The sequence below is a fragment of the Mesoplodon densirostris genome, chromosome 5, assembly GCF_025265405.1.
Source record: "Mesoplodon densirostris isolate mMesDen1 chromosome 5, mMesDen1 primary haplotype, whole genome shotgun sequence".
Lineage (NCBI taxonomy): Eukaryota > Metazoa > Chordata > Mammalia > Artiodactyla > Ziphiidae > Mesoplodon > Mesoplodon densirostris.
In genome coordinates, this window is record NC_082665.1 from 134,036,209 (window position 1) to 134,060,953 (window position 24,745).

At 42.1% G+C, this 24,745-nt stretch overlaps 1 protein-coding gene across 1 annotated transcript in view; it reads right to left on the bottom strand.

The window, feature by feature from the left end:
• Nucleotides 1-3,190: 3,190 nt before the first annotated feature.
• The window catches only part of ARHGEF26 (Rho guanine nucleotide exchange factor 26), a 151,789-nt gene continuing 130,234 nt past the window's right edge, over nucleotides 3,191-24,745 (bottom strand). The window contains exons 12-14 of the mRNA XM_060100189.1: nucleotides 11,802-11,869; nucleotides 10,165-10,269; nucleotides 3,191-3,333 (exon numbers count right to left, since the gene is read on the bottom strand). Of these exons, the coding sequence (XP_059956172.1) occupies nucleotides 3,191-3,333; nucleotides 10,165-10,269; nucleotides 11,802-11,869 (316 nt within the window). The remainder of the gene's footprint in view (nucleotides 3,334-10,164; nucleotides 10,270-11,801; nucleotides 11,870-24,745) is intronic.

Sequence of the window (24,745 nt, forward strand, 5' to 3'; positions counted from 1 at the left end):
TACCTTGAGCGAAAATCCAACAGAGATGCCTTTGATTTATGTATCCTATCACATAGCTGTATTTTAGCTGCACAGAATGCTGGAAAACTAGCATTTTTTAAGGTTTTATAGAGGGCGTTGTAGACAGAATTCTAAGATGATCCCCATGATCTCTGCTTCCTTGGTGTTGCAGCTACTATTAGGTTACACTGCATGGGAAAGGAATTTTACAGATCTAATTAAGGTCCCAAATCAGTTGATTTTGAGTTCATAAGGGAAATTATTCTATGGGTGTAATATATGAGTTCTTTAAAAGCAGAGTTTTCTCCAGCTGGTAGCATAAGATGTAATGAGAGAGATCCAAGTGTGAGAAGGACTGAACACGCCACTGCTGCCTTGAAGATGGAAGGAGCCACGTGGCAAGGAATTCCAGTTCCTGGAAGCTGTGAGCACCTTCCAATCTCCCCACCCTCCAGCAGCCAGCAAGGAAACAGGGGCCTCAGTCCTACAAACACAAGGAATGGAACTCTGCAAATAACAGGTATGAGCTGGAAAGCAGTTAAGCCAACACTTTGATTTCAGCCTTTTGAGACTCTAAGCAGAGAACCCAGCCAAGCCATCCTAGACTTCTGACTACAGAACTGTGAGACCATACAGGAATGTTTTAAGCCACTAAGTTTGTGGAAATTTTATTCAGGAAAAGAAAGTAACACGGAGTCATTCTTTGTCTTCCACCAAGATTCACAAGGTGGTGAAACGTCCCAAGCACAAAGGTTTAGATACTGAGTGGCCAAAATGAATGATAAGGTATATACTCCAAGGGTCAGCAGTTAGGAAGCCATGAACTATTTGAGATAAGCTGTTCAGTCACGCAGTTTTGTGGAAACTGTAAGAAGAAACAGGATGGCCCAGTTCTTTAAAATGCCCCAGCCTTCTAGGACAGCTAAGGCCCATATGTACCCAAAAAAGAAAGATCAGACACCTTCAATGTTAGCTGCAGATACCTTTTGAGTAGAACTCTGATTTGGCCCAAAATTCAGCAAACTGTGTACTTAGATGAACACATCCTACAGTAAATTAAATCACATCAGCACGAAAGAACAAGTATATACAAAATCTTTATAAACGCACATATTTTGCCAAAAGTGTACAAGCAGTCTCAATTCATTGGGAAAAAAATGAATATTTTTGTTCTCCACAGGTCACTGAATGAAGTCACTGTACAATTCAGAGAAGCTACGAAGTTTGAAAAACAATACTGTGTCATGTTCACGGTTGAACTGAAACACTGTGAATGAGTTAATACCTGCCATAAAACAACACTTTATCTAATAACAGTATTAACCTGCTTGCTAAATAGGCTCTGATTTATAAGATGCACATATTTCCAAAACTGTTCACCATCTCTACTGATAAATTAATTCACAGGGTTCATATAGTTGCTTTTAGTGTCAACAGGGTGTTAGCAAAAACAATACGAAATGGTCTCTTTGCAGGCAACACATTTACCTTCCTTCCTAAATGAAAACATTCCATTAGATTAGATTTTAATTTGTTAGCTTCTCCTCCAGAAATTCTGTGACATCAAAGAGGAGATAGATTTCTTGTTTTACCAAACCCGAGACCTTGCTTGCTGGGTCCACTGTTATTCTCCATTGACAGACTGGCCCAGAACTCAAGGAGCTCGGGGCATGGCATGTCTTTATACCCAGAAATGTGTGCACTGATAAAGGAGAGCAATCCACAGGCGAGGCGGCTGCAGGTGCCCCCTGCAGGCTCACTGCTTCAGTGACAGGACACAGAGCATGTGGGCTGAGCACACTCACCTCCCGCACTGGGCTTCTACAAAGTTACTCACAATTGAGTAACTGGTTGGCAGTCAGTAGCTGGGGACATGTCACACATGGATCTGAGTCCTTGAATGATGTACCCTTTGGCAGGTTTTACCCCTCCATGAAAGAGAATGGAGTAGAGAAGGAATGTAGCTGCCAGTAAAAAAATCACTCCTCCCCTCACTCTTCTAAACCCTCCAATTCCCTCTTTATGAAACATACTATTACAATGACTTTTCTCTCTCCTTGCACTAGTGGAAGAAATAAAGTTCTACTGACACCCGTAGTTAAGAGAGACTTCAAATCCAGCAAGCAAGGCCTTTAGTGCAAATAAAATGAGTTCTCATTAAGGTCAAAATGTTATGTTGCAACTAGGTATACCATGTTGCTTTCTTGATACCTTTTACGGTCCAATTTTATCTTCCTTAAGATTGTTAAAATGTGTTTCAGCCAATTTCCTTTTGGAAATGGGAGTAGGAACAGTCAGAAACCTTACATTATTGAAGGCAAAGCAGCCTCACGTCAGTTTATCATCTCATATAGGTCTATTTTTAAAAAGTACGACCCCTGTCCTATATTCAGGATTTCCTCACATATATGAACCATCTAAATTCTATGTTGTTAGAGTAGCTTACGTTTTATTAGAATATACTTACCAAAGACTGAAGTTGGGTGAGATGGATTTTTTTAAAAAATCTTTAAAGTAAGGCTCCTTACTTCCCTTCTAATTAGGAAAGAGGTGGAAAAAATTCAAGTGTCAATTTCCCTTTCCTGGGAAGAGGTTTAGAAAAACTGAGCTCACCTTCAGAACTCTACCAGTTCCTTTTGAAATCAAGAAAGCATTAGCATCAGATCTAAAATATAAGAGGCAGGAGCAATATTTACAAAACTGGGTATTCCTTAAAGACATAAAACCTTGCTCATACTGGAAGAACCATACGAAGGAGAATTGTTTAAAGAGGGATAGCATACATTCTTGGTTAAGTGAGGATAGAGGAAACCAGGATACAGCATCTTACATATATATATATATATATATATATATATATATATATATATATATATATTATGCCAGAACATGATACAACTAGGAGTGGCTGAGGCTGCCTGATCCCTGACGTGGACTGCTCAGCTATTCTGTTTACCTAAAGAGGTTTGCAAAAGGATTGCTATGCACAAACTGAGCTTCGTGGACTAACTATCCAGTCCAGTATCTGTTCTCCTGAGAGAACAGAACCACCTGGCAAGCTTAAAGGCAAGTGTTTCCTTTCTTTTAATTAAATAGGCTGTGTTAAAATTAACATCAAAACCGGCCTTGAACCAACCAGCCCACCATGATGTAGTGCAAATCTCCCAGTGACAAAATACCATCAGAGAGGCTACACGTTGGTCTCCAGTCCCAGCAAACGTCCCATTCTCTCCACATTCTTATCAATTGTAGCTTGACATGTTATCTTCTTGGCACATTCCATAGGAAACCAGCCCCTTTCTCCATCTCGCAGTCTTTCCCCTTCATACCAGCCTGCAAAGAAGAGCAGAGTCCTCATGGGGCACCAAGTATTTGGATGAATCTTGACTGTTCAGCTCCGAGGGAGGAGGATATGGGCAAATTTCAGAGGCAATATCCTGCCCCAGGTTGGGTACCACGGATGATGCAAGGTGAGAGAGGTGGAACGGGGAAAGGTTTCAAGAGGGAATCAATGGCATATCATGATGAGAGGCAGAACATCATCAGAGGCCCTGAAGTGAGGTGTCTAGGAGAGTATTGAGCTTGGGCTGAGTTGCAGAAAGGGATGATGTTTTGGGTAGGAAGAACATGACTTATTTTTATTGAAGTATAGTTGACTTACAGTGTTCTGTTAGTTTCAGGTGTACAGCAAAGCGTTTCAGTTATACATATATATATATATGTATATATATATATATCTTTTTCAGATTCTTTTCCCTTACAGGTTTTTACAAAATATTGAGTATAATTCCCTATGCTATATAGTAGGTGTTTGCTGGTTTTCTATTTTATATATAGTAGTGTGTATATGTTAATCCCAAACTCCTAATTTATCCCTCCTGCCCCCAACCCTTCCCCTGTGGTAACCGTAAGTTTGTTTTCTATGTCTTTAGGTCTGTTTCTGTTTTGTATACAAGTTCATTTGTATCTTTTTTAGATTCCACATGTAAATGAAATCATATATTTCTTTTTCTCTTTCTGGCTTATACTTCGCTTAGTATGATAATCTTGAGCTACAGCCATGTTGCTGTAAATGGCATTATTTCATTCATTTTTATGGTTGAGTAGTATTCCATTGTATATATGTACCACATCTTCTTTATCCATTCACCTGTCACTGGATGTTTAGGTTGCTTCCATGTCTTAGCTATTGTAAATAGTGCTGCAGTGAACATTGGGGTGCATATATCTTTTTGAATTATGGTTTTCTCCGGATATATGCCTAGGAGTGGGGTTGCTGGATCGTATTGTAGCTCTATTTTTAGTTTTATAAGGAACCTCCATACTATTCTCCATAGTGGCTGCACCAATTTATATTCCCACCAACAGTGTAGGAGGGTTGCCTTTTCTCCACACATTCTCCAGCATTTATTTGTAGACTTTTTAATGATGCCCATTCTGATCGGAGTGAGGTGACCTCATTGTAGTTTTGATTTGCATTTCTCTAATAATTAGTGATGTTGAGTATCTTTTCATGTGCTTTTTGGCCATCTGTATGTCTTCTTTGGAGAAATGTCTATTTAGATCTGCTGCCCATTTTTTGATTGGGTTGTTTGTATTTTTGATACTGAGCTGTAAGAGCTGTTTGTATATCTCAGAGATTAATCCCTTGTCAGTTGCATCATTTGCAAATATCTTCTCCCATTCCATAGGTTTTCTTTTCATTTTGTTTATGGTTTCCTTTGCTATGCAAAAACTTTTAACTTTAATTAGGTCCCATTTCTTTATTTTTGTTCTTCCATTATTCTAGGAAAGAGATCCAAAAAGATATTGCTACTATTTATGTCAGAGTGTTCTGCCTATGTTTTCCTCTAGTAGTTTCTATCATATCTGGTCTTACGTTTAGGTCTTTAATCCACTGTGACTTTCTTTTTGTGTGTGGTGTTAGAGAATGTTATTTCACTATTTTGCATGTAGCTGTCCAGTTTTCCCGGCACCACTTACTGAAGAGACTGTCTTTTCTCCATTGTGTATTCTTGCTTCCTTTGTTGTAGATTAAGTGGTCATGGGTGCATGGGTTTATTTCTGTGCTTTCTAACCTGTTACATTGATCTATGTACTGTTTTTGTGCCAGTACAATACTGCCTTGATTACTGTAGCTTTGTAGTATAGTCTGAAGTCAGGAAGCCTGATTTCTCCAGCTCTGTTTTTCTTTGGCTATGCATGGTCTTTTGTGTTTCCACACAAATTGTAAAATTTTTTGTTCTAGTTCTGTGAAAAATGCCATTGGTAATATGATAGAGATTGTGTTGAATCTATAGATTGCCTTGGGTCGTAGAGTCATTTTGACAACATTGATTCTTCCAATCCAAGAACACGGTATATCTTTCCATCTGTTGGTGTCATATTCAATTTCTTTTATCAGCATCTTATAGTTTTCAGAGTACAGGTATTTTGTCTCCTTAGACAGGTTTATTCCTAGGCATTTTATTCTTATTGATGCAGTGGTAAATGGGATTCTTTCCTTAATTTCTCTTTCTGATCTTTTGCTGTTAGTGTATAGAAATGCAACAGATTTCTGTGTATTAATTTGTATCCTGTGACTTTACTGAATTCACTGATGAGCTCTAGTAGTTTTCTGGTAGCATCTTTAGGATTTTCTATTTATAGTGTCATTTACAGTGTCATGTCATCTGCAAACAGTGACAGTTTTACTTCTTCTTTTCCAATTTGGATTCCTTTTATTTATTTTTCATCTGATTGCTGTGGCTAGGACTTTCAGAACTATGTTGAATAAAAGTGGTGAGAGTGGACATCCTTGTCTTGTTCCTGATTTTGGAAGAAATACTTTCAGCTTTTCACCATTGAGTATGATGTTAGCTGAGGGTTTGTATCAGGATGATCATGGCCTCGTAGAGCGAGTTTGGAAGTGTTCTGTCCTCTGCAGTTTTTTGGAATAGTTTCAGAAGGATATGTGTTAACTCTTCACTAGATGTTTGGTAGAATTCGCCTGTGATGCCATCTGGTCCTGGACTTTTGTTTATTCGGAGTTTCTAAAACAGTCAATTTCAGTGCTTGTAATTGGTCTGCACATGTTTTCCACTTCTTCCTCGTTCAGTCTTAGGAGATTGCACCTTTCTAAGAATTTGTCCATTTCTTCTAGGTTATCCAATTTATTTGCATATAGTTGCTTGTAGTAGTCTCTTTATGGGCCTTTGTATTTCCATGGTGTCAGCTATAACTTCTTTTTAATTTCTAATTTTATTGATTTGGGCCCTTTCTTTTTTTCTTGATGAGTCTTGCTAAAGGTTTATCAATTCTGTTTATCTTTTCAAAGAACCAGCTTTTAGTTTCATTGACCTTTTCTACTGTTTTCTTAGTCTCTATTTCTGCTCTGATCTTTATGATTTCTTTCCTTCTACTAAGTTTGGGTTTTGTTTGTTCTTTCTCTAGTTGCTTTAGGTGTGAGGTTAGGTAGGTTATTTGAGACTTTTCTTGTTTCCTGAGGTAAGCTTGTATCACTATAAACTTTCCTCTTACAACTGCTTTTGCTGCATCCCATAGGGTTGGATCATCATGTTTTCATTTTCATTTGTCTTTAAGTATTTTTTGATTTCCTCTGATTTCTTCAGAGATCCATTGGTTGTTTAGTAGCATATTGTTTAGCCTCCACATGTTGGTGTTTTTTCTTGTAGTTGATTTCTAATCTCATAGTGTTGTGGTCAGAAAAGATGCTGATATGATTTCAATTTTTTTTTTTTTCAATTTTTTAAAATTTACCAAAGCTTGCTTTGTGGCCCAGCATGTGATCTACTCTGGAGAATGTTCCATGTGCACTTGAAAAGAATGTGTATTCTGCTGCTTTCAGATGGAATGCTCTATAAATATCAATTAAGTCGATGTGGTCTAGAGTGTCATATAAGGCCTGTGTTCCCTTATTGATTTTCTGTCTGAATGATCAGTCCATTGATGTGAGGTGTTAAAGTCCCCCACTATTATAGTGTTACTGTCAATTTCTCCCTTTACAGCTGTTACCATTTGCCTTATATATTGAGGTGATCCTATGCTGTGTGCTTATCTATTTACAATTGTTCTTTCTTCTTCTTGGATTGATCCCTTGATCATTATGTGGTGTCCTTTTTTGTCTTTTGTAACAGTCTTTAGTTTAAAGTCCATTTTGTCTGATGTGAGTATTGCTACTCCAGCTTTGTTTTGATTTGGAAATCCTTTTGCATGGAATTCCCTTTTCCATCCTCTCACTTTCAGTCTGTACATGTCTCTAGATCTGAAGTGGGTCTCTTGTAGACAGCCTGTATATGGGTCTTGTTTTTGTATCCATTCAGCCAGCCTATGTCTTTTGGTTGGAGCGTTTAATCCATTTATGTTTAAGGTAACAATATGTATGTTCTTACTGCTATTTTGTTAATTGTTTTGGATTTGTTTTTGTAGGTCTTTTTCCTTCTTTTCTCTTTTGTTCTCTTGTGATTTGATGACTATCTTCAGTGTTGTGTTTGGATTCCTTTTTCTTTTTTGTGTGTATATCTATTATACATTTTTGGTTTGTGGTTACCATGAGGTTTTGATATAGCAGTCCATATATATATGATTGTTTTAAGTTGCTGACCTCTTAATTTCAAATGCATTCCAAATATCCTGCATTTGTACTCTCCTCCTCTCATGATTACTGATTTAGATACCATAATTTTGTGTGGATGATTTCCTACCTTTTACTGTATGTTTGCCTTTACCGGTAAGCTTTCCCATTTTGTAATTTTCTTGTTTTTTGTTGTAGCCTTTTCTTTGCTGCCTAGAGCAGTTCCTTTAGCATTTGTTTTTTTTTTGTTGTTGTTGTTACGCGGGCCTCTCACTGTTGTGGCCTCTCCCCTTGCGGAGCACAGGCTCCGGACGCACAGGCTCAGCGGCCGTGGCTCACGGGCCCAGCTGCTCCGCGGCATGCGGGATCCTCCCAGACCGGGGCACGAACCCGTGTCCCCTGCATCAGCAGGCGGACTCTCAACCACTGCGCCACCAGGGAAGCCCTAGCATTTGTTTTAAAGCTGGTTTGGTGGTGCTCAATTCTCTTAGCTTTTGCCTGTCTGTAAAGCTTTTGACTTCTCCATCAAATCTAAATGAGAACCTTGCTGGGTAGAGTATTCTTGGTTGTAGGTTTTTCCCTTCTCCCCCCTGGTTTGCAGAGTTTCTGCTGAAAAATCAGCTGATAACCTTATGGGGATTCTCTTATATCTTTCATTTTTGTCAATTTGATTACTGTGTCTCTCGGTGTCTTCTTCCTTGGGTTTATCCTATATGGGACTCTGTGCTTCCTGGACTTGAGTGACTGTTTCCTTTCTCGTGTTAGGGAATTTTTTAGCTATTATCTCTTAAAATATCTTCTCAGGACCTTTCTCTCTTCTTCTGGAACCCCTATAATGCAAATGTTGGTGCATTTGATGTTGTCCCAGGTCTCTTGAACTGTCTTCATTTCTTTTCATTCTTTTTTCTTTATTCTGTTCTGTGGCAGTGATTTCTACCACTCTGTCTTCCAGCTCACTTATCAATTCTTCTGCCTCATTTATTCTGCTATTGAGTCCTTCTAGGTGCGCTTTTCATTTCAGTTACTGTATTCTTCAACTCTGTTTGGTTGTTCTTATCTTTTCTAACCTTTGTTAAAAACTTCTTGTAACTTCTAGCTCTGTGCATCCATTCTTTTCCCGCATTCTTGGATCATCTTTACAATCATCACTTGGAATTCTTTCTTAGGTAGATTGCCTATCTCCATGTCAGTTAAGTTGTTTTTCTGGGCTTTTATCTTGTTCCTTCATTCTGGAATATATTCCTCTGCCATCTCACTTTGTTTAAATTTCTGTTTGTATTTTTATGTATGAGGAAAGTTAGTTATGTTTCTCAACACTGGAGAAATGGCCCTCTATAGGGGATGTCCTGTGTGTTTCAGCAGTACACTCCCCTCTCATCACCCAAGGGCCAGGGACCAACTGGTCTAAGGGTAGGTTCTGATCTGCATTTGTGTACTCGGTTCTGCAGGCTGCTGGATCGTAGCTTTCTTGCTTCTGGTGTCTGCCCCTGGTGAAGGGGGCTGGGTCTTGGCCCTCTGGAGGCAGGGCCGTGTCATGGGGTGTGTCTAGAGGTCCCTGTGGGTTCAGGAAGTCTTTAGGCGGCCTGTCTGCTGATGGGTGGGGCTGTGTTCCTGCCCTGTTGGTCGTTTGGCCTGAGGTGTCCCACTACTGGAACCAACAGGCTGTTGGGTAGAGCCAGGTCTTGGTACTAATGAGCCAATATGTCATCCACCAGGATTGTTCATGTGGTTGAATGGAGCCCAGTATGTCTGCCACCAGTGTCTATGTCCCCACAGTGAGCCAAAGCCAACCCCCACTTCCAAGGAGCCCCTCCAAGACCCACAGGTAGTGACTTCATAGGAGCCTGGGCCAGACCTGCTTTTGCCCTGGGTCCTGGTGCACACGAGACCTTGTGTGAGCCCTCCAAGAGTAAAGTCTGTTTCCCCCATTCCTGTGGACCTCCTGCACTCAAGCCCCACTGGCTTTCAAAGCCAAATGCTCTGGGGGCTCCTCCTCCTATATGCCAGACCCCCAGGCTGGGGAGCCTGACATGGGGCTCAGAACTCTCACTTCTGTGGGAAAACTCCTGTGATATAATTGTTCTTCAGTCTGTGGGTCGCCCACTTGGAGGGGTCTGGGATTTGATTGTATCACGAGCGCACCCCTCCTACTGTCTCATTAGGTTTCTTCTTCATGCCTTTGGATACAAAAAATCTTGTTTGGTAGGTTCCAGTTTTTTTTTCTTTTAATCAATGGTTGTTCAGCAATTAGCTGTGATTTTGGTATGCTTGTGAGAGGTGAGCTTAGAGTCCTACTCTGCCATCTTGTCTCCCAACTGATTTTATTTTCTAAGTGAGGAAGGAAGAACCTCTGGAGATGAGAACTAGGTCACTGGGGGACTGGGAAGGAAGGAAAACATTTCATGTTCCTTTTGAATAACAACCATGTGACCAGATTCTATTAAAAAAACATTTAGAAGCAATAAAGTGTAGATAAAGGAGAGGCAGGCGCATATGAGGAAACCAAAGGGATAGGGAATATGAGCAGTGATGACAAAATGAGACCCTGAACACTGGACGACCAGCACCCCCATCAGAACACTCGCACTCACCATCGCTGACACACTGATAAATGAGGACCACGTCTGCCACCTGCAGGGAGAGTTCATCTGGTTGCTTGGCAGTAAATGATCTAATGATTTCCACTTGAGTCAGTGCTAAGGGCAAAAGGGGACATAATGAACTTCCGGTAGCAGTGGAAAAACAAAACAGGTACAAATCAATAATCTGCACTCACTTAGTCTTTCTGTGCAATCAAAGCCAGCACAGATAGAAACAAGGTAGACTCCTAAAAAGCAGAAAATCTTTCCCAGGAATTCTCTTACTTGGCTAAGAGCTTTAGGATTTTAGAAGCTCAGAATCGAGAGAGGCCTTTTACGATACATGAATCCCCTCAAAAATAGCCTTGATAAGAAGTCATTAGATACATCACACAATAGAGCAGAAAACAGTCATGTGCATTGGGGAAACTGCGTCAAGATAGATCAGGTATGTGCCAAGGCCATGAGGATAAAATGCACAATCTATCCAGTTCTCCTGGCTCTCATCCAGGGTGTTCCCCCAGCCCACCCAACAGCACATAAAAGCTGCCAGAGAAGTTTAGAAATAAAAGGAGCTCCTAGCAAAAGTTACTTAGAAAACATTTTAGTTTTCCCCAAATTCTCAATCATAACAAATCAATTTTTACTTCAGTGACTTGCTACTGGCTGGCCTGAGGTGTTTTTTTTTTTGTTTGTTTTTGTTTTTTTTGCGGTACGCGGGCCTCTCACTGTTGCGGCCTCTCCCGTTGCGGAGCACAGGCTCCGGACGCAGAGGCTCAGCGGCCATGGCTCACGGGCCCAGCCGCTCCACGGCATGTGGGATCTTCCCGGACCGGGGCACGAACCCGTGTCCCCTGCATCGGCAGGCAGACTCTCAACCACTGCGCCACCAGGGAAGCCCTGGCCTGAGTTTTTACTCTGTTTTTTTAATATGAAACTTGACTCCAGAGAACTTTCAAACCAGTCACTTTAGCTCTGACTCTAAGCTTAAAACTATGATTTTTGAGTGCTCCAGAATATCCACTTCTGCTGCCCTAATTCTTTGAATTTGACCTTCCAACTGGAATCATCCAGAGCAGCATAACAAGATGCTTAGCATATGACACTAATCTTTACTGTACCAGTACCTAGTTCCCTAGAAAAATAAAATATATTTTTTAATTACTTTAATTTAAAAAAAAAAAAAGTCAAAAGGAAGGGTCAAGTAATTTACCTTAAGGTTAAAAATCCATTTCAGCTTAGATTCACACTGTCAGTATGGAGAACGTTTAAACATGCTACTATTGCCCATAACAGGAATTTAAGAGCTTTATAGTATAAGCAGGGCTTTCAATGTACATTTAACTTAATCCTCACTATCATAACCCCATGTTGTATATAATAATGCACCTAACTTGCAGATGATTTAAGAGGCTCAGAAAGGCTATGCAGTGATCTGCCATGTTTACACAGCAAAGAACTGCACTTTGAATTCAGTCCCCTTGACTTCCAAAGCAGGGAGCATCCAGAGCTGAGGTGGGGCAGCAGGAAGGAAATCTTGGAGAAAATTTACAAAGAGGGTACTGTGGAGGTTAACCACTAATAACCCAGCGACCAGCAGGGGGCAGAGCCCTCCATGTTCCAGAGCAGACGGCCCTCCAGGTACTTACAGGTTCGGTCCGGAGGCTGCTTCCCGCTGCTGTGTCCCAGGGCAGTTATCCAGCGGGCTCGCTCGCTCCTAAACACAGAGGGCAGATCCGGTTGAGAGATTCAGCAGTGCTTAGACACAGAATGAAGTATGTTCTAGAATGCAAAGGCATTCCCCGAAAACAGGGCAGACATTCTCTAGAGAGGTAAGTGGCTGGCCTTCAAAGCTAGGGAAGAGTTAGTTATTTAAAAATGAAAAACAATAAAATAAAAATGATCATCTGAGAAATCTCAAATAGTCCTCAAACGAGTCATTGTCAAAAGATTCTGAATGAATTTAGCTTGTTATTAAGTGGAATTTCTCATATAACAGTTTAACATTTAACAAATATCTGATTACACTAATACATTATAATCACAAAAAGGTACTTCATACGCTCACAATCTGATGTTTAACATTTCAAAAAAGTAAATTTCATTTAAAAATATCCTAGGGCTTCCCTGGTGGCGCAGTGGTTGAGAATCTGCCTGCTAATGCAGGGGACATGGGTTCGAGCCCTGGTCTGGGAAGATCCCACATGCCGTGGAGCATCTAGGCCCGTGAGCCACAACTACTGAGCCTGCGTGTCTGGAGCTTGTGCTCCGCAACAAGAGAGGCCGCGACAGTGAGAGGCCCACACACTGCGATGAAGAGTGGCCCACACTTGCCACAACTAGAGAAAGCTCTCACACAGAAACGAAGACCCAACACAGCCAAAAATAAATAAATAAATACATTAAAAAAAAATATCCTAGTAAATCAGTCTCTCGCCACTCCCTCCCCTCTTCTCCTTCCCCCACACTCAACCCATTTCCAAATAAATGAGAAACCTGACATTTAAAGTTGTTCTGTTCCTCATACAACAGACGTTGCCAAATATGAGCCTTAGTGAAATAGAAATTCTTTGTTCTCAAATGCTTAAAATAATTTAGTGATTTTTAAGGTAAAAAACAACCAAAAGCTTTTAAACAATATTAAGGTACAATTACATGAAACAGAATAATTATTTAACTAAAGGATCAAAAGTTTCAGATGAGCAAGCATTACTCCATAATATAGTAACCAGGTTTTTGATTTAGAAAGTCAAGTATTAGTACTGTGAATAAATAAACCACACACTTGAAACAAATCTTTTAAGAAGCATTTACATGGCAGATACAGCACTTGACATGCATTATTTCCTGTAAGCTTCCCAAAAGCCTGTTTGTTTAAGGGATGAGAAGACTGCACAGAAGTTCAGAGGTAAGGGACCCAAACGAAGGTCAGTTTCTACTATGCCACTCTACCCTCTTAAGAAGGGATGCCTTATAGAAATAAAAAGTAAAAATTTTAAAAAAGAAATGGGACCTAATCAAACTTACAAGCTTTTGCACAGCAAAGGAAACCAGGAAAAAAAAAAAAAAAAGACAACCTATGGAATGGGAGAAAATATTTGCAAATGATGCAACTGACAAGGGCTTAATTTCCAAAATATACAAACAGCTCATGCAACTCAATATCAAAAAAGAAACAACCCAATGGGCAGAAGATCTAAATAGACATTTCTCCAAAGAAGACATACAGATGGCCAACAGGCACAAAGATGCTCAACACTGCTAATTATTAGAGAAATGCACATCAAAACTACAATGAGGTATCACCGGTCAGAATGGCCATCATTAAAAAGTCTACAAATAACAAATGCTGGAGAGGGTGTGAGGAAAAGGGAACCCTCCTACACTGTTGGTGGGGATATAAATTGGTGCAGCCACTATGGAGAACAGTATGGAGGTTTCTCAGAAAACTAAAAATAGAATTAACATATGATCCAGCAGTCCCAGTCCTGAGCATATACCTGGACAAAACTCAAATTCAAAAAGATACATGCACCCCAATGTTCACTGCAGCACTATTTACAATAGCCAAGACATGAAAGCAACCTAAATGTCCATTGACAGATGAATAGATAAAGAGGATATGGTACACACATACAATGGAATATTACTCAGCCATAAAAAAGAATGAAATAATGCTATTTGCAGCAACATGGATGGACCTAGAGATTATCATACTAAGTGAAGTAAGAAAGAGAAAGACAAATACCATATGATATCACTTATATGTGGAATCTAAACATGGCACAAATGAACCTATCTCTAAAACAAACAGACTCACAGATATAGAGATCAGACTTGTAGTTGCTGGGGGGAGGGGGGAAAGGGAGAGATGGATTGGGAATTTGGGGTTGGTAGATGCAAACTATTACATTTGGAATGGACAAACAACAGGTCCTACTGTATAGCACAGGGAACTATATCCAATCTCCTGGGATAAACCATAATGGAAAAGAATATTAATAAAAGAATGTAAACGTGTAAAACGGAGTCACTTATACAGCAGAGATTGGCACTACATTGTAAATCAACTATACTTAAATTTTTTAAAAAGTAAAAAAGTGGGGGGATGCCTTTATGCCTGGTACTTTAAACAGAAAAACTTGGAGAAAAAAAATTTTTTTTTCTCCCACAACGGCCTGCACCTAAAAGATGCTTCTCACCATCACTCTATCTTCACTCCCCGACATGTATCCATCCTTCCATCCAGACAGAGCAGACTTCTTACAGTCTGGAACTCGACGTGCTGTTCCACACCTTTCCTATTTGTTTTTCTCACTCTCAAGTATGACCTTCCCCCTGTTTTTACCAAGCTGTGCCCATTCATCATCACTATTTGATTGCTTTATTCAAGAACACACACATAAAACACTGCACTAATCTTCAGTGTATACAGATCTGTGTTTACTTAGGTACAACCGCGTACACATGCCCACAGATCAAGACACCGACGTGCCAGGAGTTTCCTTTTTTGTCCCTTTCCAATCAATAACCTCCTGCAAAGGTAACTGCTGTTCTGACTTCCATCACATAGACAAGTTTTGCCAATCTTGAACTTTATGAAAATGGAATCCTGTAATATTGTCCACTGTGGTATCTGGCTTCTTTTGTTCAACACATCTACTCAATATTGAAAACAAAAGCCTCACCTCCTCCAGGTGGCCGCCTCTGATGTGTGAACCCACACTTCCGTCCCCATCCCATTCTTGGGAATCCTGTTCCCACGCCCCGCTCTGCACAGCTCTGTCATACTGCCCGGCAGCTGTAGGCCTCCTGAAGCCAGGCACCTTATCTCCATAACTGCCTGCACATAACAGGAGCTCTGTAAACCCTGACCTCGCATAAATCACTACTACTCACTGACCCCCCGATCTTTTATGGACTAGTCTGTTTCTCTGACTGGGCCATAAACTCCCCAAGGACAGTAACTGGATCTTGTTCTAAATAGCATAGGGGGTCACATATTTGCCAGGTACTGTGCTTTTCTGTATTTGGCAAGTACCATCTAGTCTAATCTTTACAACCGTTTTGCAAGTATTACCGTTATTATTCCGAATTTTTTTCAGAGGACGAAGCTGAAGTCTGAACTGTTAAGTGCCTGCTCACAGTAAAACTGCTAAGTGGTAGCGTCAGAATATAAGCCAGGCAGCCGGGGATCAAAGACGTGGTGCTCCCTAGCAGGTGCTCACAAACTAACGAGGGACGGCAGGAAGGGTGGGAACTGCAGTCTGCTGAAAGACAGACAGACTGAAAAGAAGAAAATGAGGCTGGGCCCCGGTCGAGCTGGTGAGTCAAGTAGTAATGTGCACAGTTTATGTAAAAACGGATGACACTGTCTTGCTTTTAAAAACTGTCTCTAATACAGGACAAAAGGCTTCAGGGTGGTTTTATAAGGAACAAGTAAAGCACAACCTCCTTTCAGATAATCCCAAGCAAACACTTAAATCTTTGATACCTCTTTGTTGGGTAAGATTTTTAAAATTCAGGCTCAACTAGAATTTCCAAAGTACAAAGGCAATTGAAAGCTAAACAATATCTTAAGGATGGAAGAGCTGTTTGCCAAGAGTAACCTAAAACGATCCATTTGCGTCTCCACATGCCACACCCAGACGTGTCAGACTCATCTTTGGCTTACCATGACATCTTCACATGGCCCTCACTACTGTCTGCAGTCCTTCAGGTCAGACCTCCCAGCCGTGGACCGTCTCTGGCATTTGCGTGGCCGGTTTTGGCGGCAGCCTCACCCTGCAGCCAGTTTCTAGAAGTCCAGGTGCAATCTTCCACTCCTGTAGCATGCTGCCTGAATGCTAATGGCATCCCTTCGACATGGCAGCCCCTCACAGGGGCTCCAGAGGACAGAGCAAGACAGTCCTTATTGCCTCGCTGGAAGGAGCCGCTTCTTGTAATGGCTTCAATTGAATCAGTCCCACCCTCTCTGAGATGCCATCAAAACCGCATGACATTACCCAGGGCTTCCGAGAGCCATGCCAAGGAGCTCCCTCCCATCACGAGGCAGAAAGCACTGCATCTCTAAAGCAGGGAGGAGACTCACTCCACGTAAAATGTAACTCTAAGAACAAGAAAACCCCGGGCCTAGACATAACCATTATTAAATTTAGATATCAAGTCCAAGGCTCACACACAGCTATTTTCTCCAGGGACAAGGTAAGACAATCAACACGAATTCACAATCCATGCCACACCCAGCTTACTGAGATTTCCCTTTGCCCCAAGTGCCAGAATCAGCAATGCCGCTAATGGGGACCCAGGGCAGATCAACTTCTAAGGCGCTCCTGACCCCTCCTTCCTTCAAACAACATTCACCAAGTCCCTGCCTTTGCAGGAGCCCTGTGCCAGGCTGGGGCTGCCAAGTGAGTAAAATGGAGCCTCTTGCTCTTCACAGCCTGCCTTCAATGAGGGAGCAGACAGAGCAAAAGACAAACGCACACAGAATCCAACACATTGTGCGACGTGCTGGGATGGCGCCCTCTAAATAAAACCCATCTGAGAGCTGAGAAGAGACCCTTTCAACATAAATATCTGGAAGCGCAGTCCCTTCTCTATGCACGACATGAAATGATGCACCTACAGCTCCCCACTCAGGAGTCAGCTGTCACAGTATCTTGTCCTGTCCCTCATATGGTTAATTAAGCACCGTAGGTTTAAACTTAATTACACAAAGGTTGAAGATACAGCCAAGCTGAACTTCGCATTGAATACCAGGCATCTGCTAGAAAACACAGATCCACACTAAGTAGAAAGAAGGGTTTGAAACAGAGGTTAGGACTGTGAATGAGATGGAATGGAACAAACGCCCACAGAGGGCTTCACCACTGGAGGGGGAGTCTCCCTGGATTTTCAATAGAAGTGAAGAGACCTCAGCTGCTGTTTAACCTTCCTTTTATCCCTTTGAAAATGGCATTTGACCAGATGTATACCTTTTGTGCTCCATTTCACAGCCTACAAATTTACCTATGGTTCCTTGTGAAACTCCTGTACTCATGGCCTTTGGGAAAAAAGACTTCCTAAGGAGTAGGATCATGGAGGTGGCCGTTTTTGTTCATTCTCTCACACATTCAATTCAACGAGATGAGTTCAATAAGCTGATCCATTAAAGAAAACCCACAGGGCAAAAATCGTCCTCATGAATGCTGTGCAACAAAGCCTTATAAAGCTGGACACCAGTTCAACTTACTAATTTAAAAAATCTAACCAAAGCAAAGTAGTTCCCCTAGCCCACTAAGAGTTCTAGAAATTTAGATTCCATGACATGTTATATAGTTAAATCAACTGTCTCCTGTTTATCATATCAAACAGCTCATGAAATCTAGTCTGGTCCAGAATCCTGAAGTTAACCTTAAGTGGGTCAACTACCTGTTTCCTTGGAAAAAAGACCCACACCATCACCTGCTCTCCTGTTTTACTGGAGGTCAGTGATGAGAAATCACCAAAGATTTAAGTATCTTGACGGGCACTGTACCAATGTAAAAGATTATTGGACATAGATTCAACGAAGAAAAAAATACTACAATCTGTAATAAATACATTTTTTCCCATACAAATTGTGATCTCTATATGTGGATTTTTCTTAAAGAATGAAGAGTATGTCAGACGACTATTTACAATTTTATCCCTTCCTATTTACTTCCTGTTAATTAAATCATTAACAGAAGCAGGAAGAGAGCAAAAGACTGCCTGCAAACAATGCCCCTTTATCAGGAGGGCCCAGGAATGGGTTGTCAGAATGGCTGACAGGACTATTAGGCGTCTGGTTCAATTTGTGAGACAGAAACTTTGAGAAGGGCCTTTGCTTACAGCTGAAGGTGATTATATCTCATAGCTAAATAGAACGGGTGAATAAAGTTTTCGTTCATTACTGAACGTGTCCTTGTGTCTCATCTCTGCACAGGCTGGACCCAAATGCCATCCAAATTCCATTATGGATGCAGGAAGCCAAGGACGCCACTTGCCACAGCGTTGCTCTGTGCCAGCTGCAGCTGTCTGGGCTTCATTTTAATGAAGGCAGACAAAGGGGCCCTCGGCCTTGAACATTCCTCTTGCAAGGCCCAGAGGGAAAAGTGACATTAGTAAAACATTCCTCCCTTGTCCTTTTATCAAGGGTAAGCTTCTGTATTTTCCACCAACCACTGTCTCATTAATAATGCAATGACTTAAGATCTTTAACAAGCAAACAGATATAACACGGTATGGCTTAGAGGTACATGCTAAAAACAAAGTTTAACCACATCCTTGACAGAAAATGTTGAAAAACAAGTGGAATTTTGATAAAACTTGCTCTAGCAGCACAAAACAAACAAACAAAAACCCCAGTGAATAGAGACTGATAGAGAGGAGCAGTATTTCTCTACATGCTGCTACTAGTCTACCTTGCCTTGGATATAGAAAAGCAAATTTTATTAATTGTAGGGCAATTCCAAAAAATATTTATTGGGAACCTGCTACATACAAAGTGAGAAAAGGACAAAACTGAAGCTGAGTGTGGGGATTAGTAATAAAACCGTGAAGAAGTGATTGGAGAGAAGAATGGTTAGGAGGCTTTGAGGGTGGTTCAAAAGATAAAGGATGTATGGGTTGCCCTGGGAAGGAGGTAGTGGGATGGAACCATGTGGGAAGATGCAACAGCGTTTCATACAGAAAGAACCAGTCCAGGATGGATCTGTTCAGATCTAGAAGCATCAGAAATGACACCAAGTCTCCAGACTGGGTAACTTGAAATGGTGTCAAGGGTACCATTCACAGAAATGTGTGTGTCAGGGAAAGCAGAGCGTACTGGTGATGACTGGTTCCAGACAGGCTGCATTTCTGAAAGGGAAGTGAAGAGGAAAGGTTACATGTGGGAGAAAAACTAAGAGCACACAGATAACAGCTTGAGAACGTCGCAAAAAGGGGGTTAATGTCAGAGCTGGGCAGCTAACAAAATTAAATGATATTAGAGGTAAAGAAAGCGGAAGACTGACCTGCTGGGTGTGGTACCTAGGAAGCCACTGCTCATCTTCTGATGGAGCGCCCTCAACTGGGTGGCAGAGGAAGACACCATACTGAAGACGGTCAAGGAGTAACTCAATATAGGGCGTCAGCTGCTCAAGCCAAAAACCCAAAGCATCATCGATTCCCCTCTTTCACTCACAGCCACCCCAACTCATCCTGTTCTTCAGTTGGTCCTGTTGTCTCCACCTCCACAATGTTAGGTTTCCATCTCCTCGCACAGACCACAGTCCATCTCAACATCAAGACTCCTGTGGACTGGGACTTCCCTGGTGGCGCAGTGGCTGAGAATCTGCCTGCCAATGCAGGGGACACGGGTTCGAGCCCTGGTCTGGGAAGATCCCACATGCCGCAGAGCAACTCGGCCCATGAGCCACAACTACCGAGCCTGCGCATCTGGAGCCCGTGCTCCGCAGCAGGAGAGGCCGCAACAGTGAGAGGCCCGCGCACCGCAATGAAGAGTGGCCCCCGCTTACCACAACTAGAGAAAGCCCTCGCACAGAAACGAAGACCCAACACAGCCAAACAAAAACAAACAAACAAATAAATAAATGTATAAAATAAAATGCTCTGGGCTCCACCAGCCTCTCAACCACCCACTCTCTCCCTGGCTTATTCTGATCTAGCCAATTTCACTACGTTCAAGCCAAGTTTGATGGCCTCGAACTTGTTTCCCTAGGAGTTTGGCACTTGCTGTGCCCTCTGTCTGGACCGTTCTGGCCCTGCGTTTTCCCATGGATGGATTCCTTCCAGGCACTCAGGGCTCAGTCCCAAATGTCACCTGCAGAAGTCTTCCTCTGCCATCTAATTTAGAGGACAGATCCCCATCCCAGCACTTCACACTCTGGAATACATTCCTGGCTTTACTGTTTCCACTGCACTTATTTATTTTTAAAATTGGATGAAGAAATGCTTTCCCACCATCCCAGTTCACTGTAGGCCATCTGCCCAGGCAGCCTGGCAAAAGTTCAGTGCCACCAAAGTCACCTCCTTGAGGGCAGGAGGCACACAGGCATAGGTTCTTCAGTGGAACAGAAGCCCCCAGAGGGCAGGGATCTTGTCTCTGCACTGTTCACTGCTACATCCCAGCACTTAGAATAGCACCTGAAAGGATGCAGGTGCACAATAAAAATTCACTGCGTAAATAGGGAGAAATGAAAGCTGCTCTCTTGAGAGGTGCAGCTGTAAAGGGAAGGAGAGACTTAGGGGTGGGTCGGGGGCCAGGAGCTGTACAGCAGAGGGTGGGCAAGACAGAAAACAGCAGGAGAAAAATGAACTAATAAGAGGGGCACACACAGCAAGCACTTGGAATTCTCGGGGACAAGATCACTGAGGGGCCTCCTTGTAGAGGAAAGACTTGGCACTTGGCATGAGCCCTGAGAAGTAAAATATTTGGTAATTCAAGGAGTTCTGAGAAGGGCATTCCAGGAAGTAGAAAAAACATAGGCAAAGGAACAAAAAAGGAAGTTTTAAATGGAAGATAATTTGAGGGATGCAACATCTAGTCAGCATTTTATTATAAAATATTTCAAACCACATGATGCCTTAACTTTACCACAAACTTTTTCATTTTAAGTCTATGAACTTAAAAAGTCACATTTTAGTAGTTTTTCACATTTAATAGCAACTAGCTTCCTGGAGTTTCCCTTCCAGAGCCAAGTTGAGCAGCAAGATGGGGGTGGAATAGTCTCCAAGATGGCAGCTTCTCAGTAAGAAGCTTAGAATTTGTTATTAGAAAGAATTTCAGATTCAGGAAGGTCAAGGTCCAGTCCCATTTTGGCAGTAACTCACCTCCTGTGTGACTTTAGGCAAATCGCTTCACCTTTTTGAGTCTCATCTTACATCTGGGAGGAAACTGAGGGAGTTGGACTACAGACCTATAATTAGGGTCACAACGTATTTTATCGTCTAAAGACACTTTGGAAAGTCAAAGAGGGTGCTATTCTTAATTTTGCCAGAACAACAGACATAACACTGATCCCAAGGAAACCAAGATGTACAGTCATCTTACTTATATGCTTCAGCTCTGAAGCACCATCCTTTCTCTAGAAACAGCCAAGGCTCCCTTCATGCTCTCTAGCTGGCCCTGTGCCTGGCACATCCCAGATGCTCACTAAGTGTTTGCCCCATTTCCTTTTGGTGAGCTTTTCTGCATTCTTTATGTCATCAAAGCTATTGATCTGTTCTTCCACAACTTCACTGCCTTATAATAGTTGAACCGTCCTTGGGCCAAACAGCTGCACCCACCCTTCCTTCGGCTGATTTCACATTCCCTATAGCCCCAGGTGCCTCTACTACCAACAGTTTCTCAAAGAAGGTAAATATTTAGGTACAAACCCTATTCTTTTTCAAACCAAAGAATAAGTAGCCAAAGAATGTAATCGACTGGTCTGAAATTCTGCAATTACTCAAGGCCTGGGTGGTGGTGAAAACCTTCTCAACTAGATTGCTAATGGACCATTTTAACCATGTATAACATAAAAGAGAGTTAAAGGTTAAAAAACATACTCACCTATACATCTGGCAAATCTCAGAAGCAAAGAAAACATCCTACATAGGCCAAAACTCTGATTGCTCAAAACCAGGTAACCCAGAGCTGGCCTGCACATTTCCAAATACAGCATGTAACAACTCACTAGACTTTTAAAAGTTGATTGGGTGTTTTTTGGTTTTGTTGTGTTTTCTTTTAAGGAAAGTGCATCCTGGCTGTCATATATTTTCTTTCAGTACCAATGATACTTTATGCCTTGTAGGTTTAAAAGTATTTCTCCAGTTATTTACTTTAACTGTAATTGAGTTGGGGGGGGGGGAAGGGAGTGAGGGAGTCACTCCTTCTGTACCCAAGGAGACAGCCGCCCCTCGCCCCTTCTGGAATGTTCTCTTGCTATTAATTAAAGAACTACAAATATGAGTCATACCCACGGGTTTACGGGTGACATAACTAGATAATCTGAGAACATTTCTCATTGAGGAAATGAACATCCATTCAGTCCATGGCAAGATCAAAAGGCAAGAGGGTGGAACAAAGGCTACAGAACATCCCAGGAAAGGATCTAGCCTTGGTGTAAAAACTGGACATGCTGGTTTACGGCCTACTCTCGGAATAATCTCAGAAACCAGCAGTAGAGATTACATAAATTATGAATGAGACAGTCAGGAAAAGCTCTGCTGATAAAGAGCAAACAATCCTTATAAACACAGAGAAAAGGAAAATGTAAAGCGAAACCAACAACACTTTCTCCCTTACTAAAAAAGACAAAATAAAACCTTCATTTCTGAGAATTCTTTATAACAAGCAGTTATCTCCAAAGTGTTTAAGACTTTTTCATCTTCAAAGTCCTTTAAGATCCAAAGGTCAGGCATATTAAATTCTCTCTTTGAAGAGAGGCTTCCCCAAACAGAAGAGGTCTAGGTCTGTCTTCACAGGCCAAGGGGTTTAATCATTTTTAGAGTCAAAGAAATGCCTTCCTCAGCCCTGGTCTTGGGTGTGTCCCCTGCTGGTCACCTGCACAGACCAGCAAGCACTGCACCTCCCGGAGGTGCCCTCCCCAGAGGGGAAAACACAGAGGAGCATCCTTGGAATGCAGCAGGGCTTTCCAGCCGTTTCCTGGAAGAATTCTGGGACCTTAGGAAGAGGTATTTCTTTGTTTTATAAACAAACACAGAGGATGACGCTCCTTTTCTTATTCATTCCCTCTGTTAGCTCTTGAGCGCCTTTGGAATACTCTCTTTCGGCTGTTTTTAAATCTCAAATAGCTTTCTATCACCCTGCCCCTCTTGGTTTTCTTCACCCTTGGAAAAGTTACTTCTAGTGCCAAAAACATGAAATGAGCATTTATCGTTTTTATGTGGATGGCTTTTTTTTTTCTTTTCTTATATCTCTCTAACAATCCAGGGACCCTGTTAAAATACTCTTAAAAAGTGGAGATTATCTCTTTGGGTTGGCTTTCGCTAAGATTCTGTTACAGTCTTAGGGTTGTTATTCAAGACCTGCCAATCCATTTTAATCACACCACGTAGGAGCCAAGTGGGAGACGGTGTAGGAACCCCAGGGGACCAAGAATTAGGGAACTTCTCCTTTCCCTCCACTGTTCCACCCTCTGACCCAACATAATACCTGCCTATGATGATTGTTCTAAGAGGAGGTTTCCAGTTTCCAAACAAATGGGTCAACTATCTCTAAATGGACAAAGTCGTGATGTAACCGAACAGGACCCTACAGGGCCTTCCCAAGACAGACAGCACCCCGACTCCGCCAAAACCCTCTGTTTTTGCTCCCCTCTGAAGAATCTAGGTAACAGTACCTGATGCACATTTCCTGAGTTGTTTTACAGATGCTAAAACCACCACTTAATGGAAGAACTTAACTACTTGATGATCGTGAGCCCCCCAGACCGACTGGCACCTAAGGATTCATAATGTCAACCACCCTGTTACCTCAACACCAACCAATCAGAGAATTGTGCACGAGCTGATCACATACCCTGTGACCCCCTCCCTCACGTGGTCTTTCCTTCGGGGATTTCAGGGTTTTTAGAGTGCGAGTCACCCATCCTCCTGTATTGGTGCCTTTACAATAAACACTGCACTTTCCTTCACCACAACCCGGTGTGTCGGTAGATTGGCTTTACTGTGCACGGGCAAGCAGACCCAAGTCTGGTTCAGTAGCAGCACGGGTGGACTTGACAATGAAGCCCCATTCCCTTCATCCTGTGTGAGGATGGACTGCCTACTAACTGCTGGTGAAACTGCAGGCACAAACAGAATGGCTTCTGCCTCTGCATAAACTCTGGATGGGAAAGAGGGATCATCAACACGTTGATCGAAACTGCCCACCTTGGCTAGGCACGATGATAACCACTTGCATTGAGTTGTCTCACAACAGGAGGTCCTGATAAGGACACTGGTGCTGCTGTGGAAAACTAACAAGGAGAATTCGGGAGGGGCCGAAAGGAGGGAGGAGATGCCAGCCCATAATGTGCGCCAACCTCCCAGAAACAGTCATGCTAGAATCCATCTTGGCTGAGACATGCGCTAACCACCAGGGAGGACCCTGGGTCAGATCAAATATGGGCACAAGCAAGATGATTGGTCAGAGACAACCCAGAAACTAACCCATCACCATAAAACCTGAGATCGAGAGCCACATGGCAGAGCAGTCCTCCTGCTCCTTACCCCGCTCCTCCTTCCCTTACCCCGCTGCTCTCCGCCCAGGCACCCCTTCCCAATAAAGTTTTTTGCTTTTTCAGTACGTATGTCTCCTCAGACAATTCATTTCCAAGTGTTAGACAAGTGCCCATTTTCTCAGGCCCTGGAAGGGGTTCCCCTCCCTGCAACAAACATATTTCCCCAAACTGAGTATCTCTTTTGACAGAAATCACTGGTCTTTCTGCTGCCTGGTCGAAGGTAGGTGATACAAAATGACTTCAATTTCAGTAGCTAAGAAAACTCAGGCCCTAGGATCAAACTACCAGTTAGGTCATATTCCTAGGGCTCCTGGGTCATAATTTTATCAATGATTAAAATAAAATGATTTTTAAAACACTCT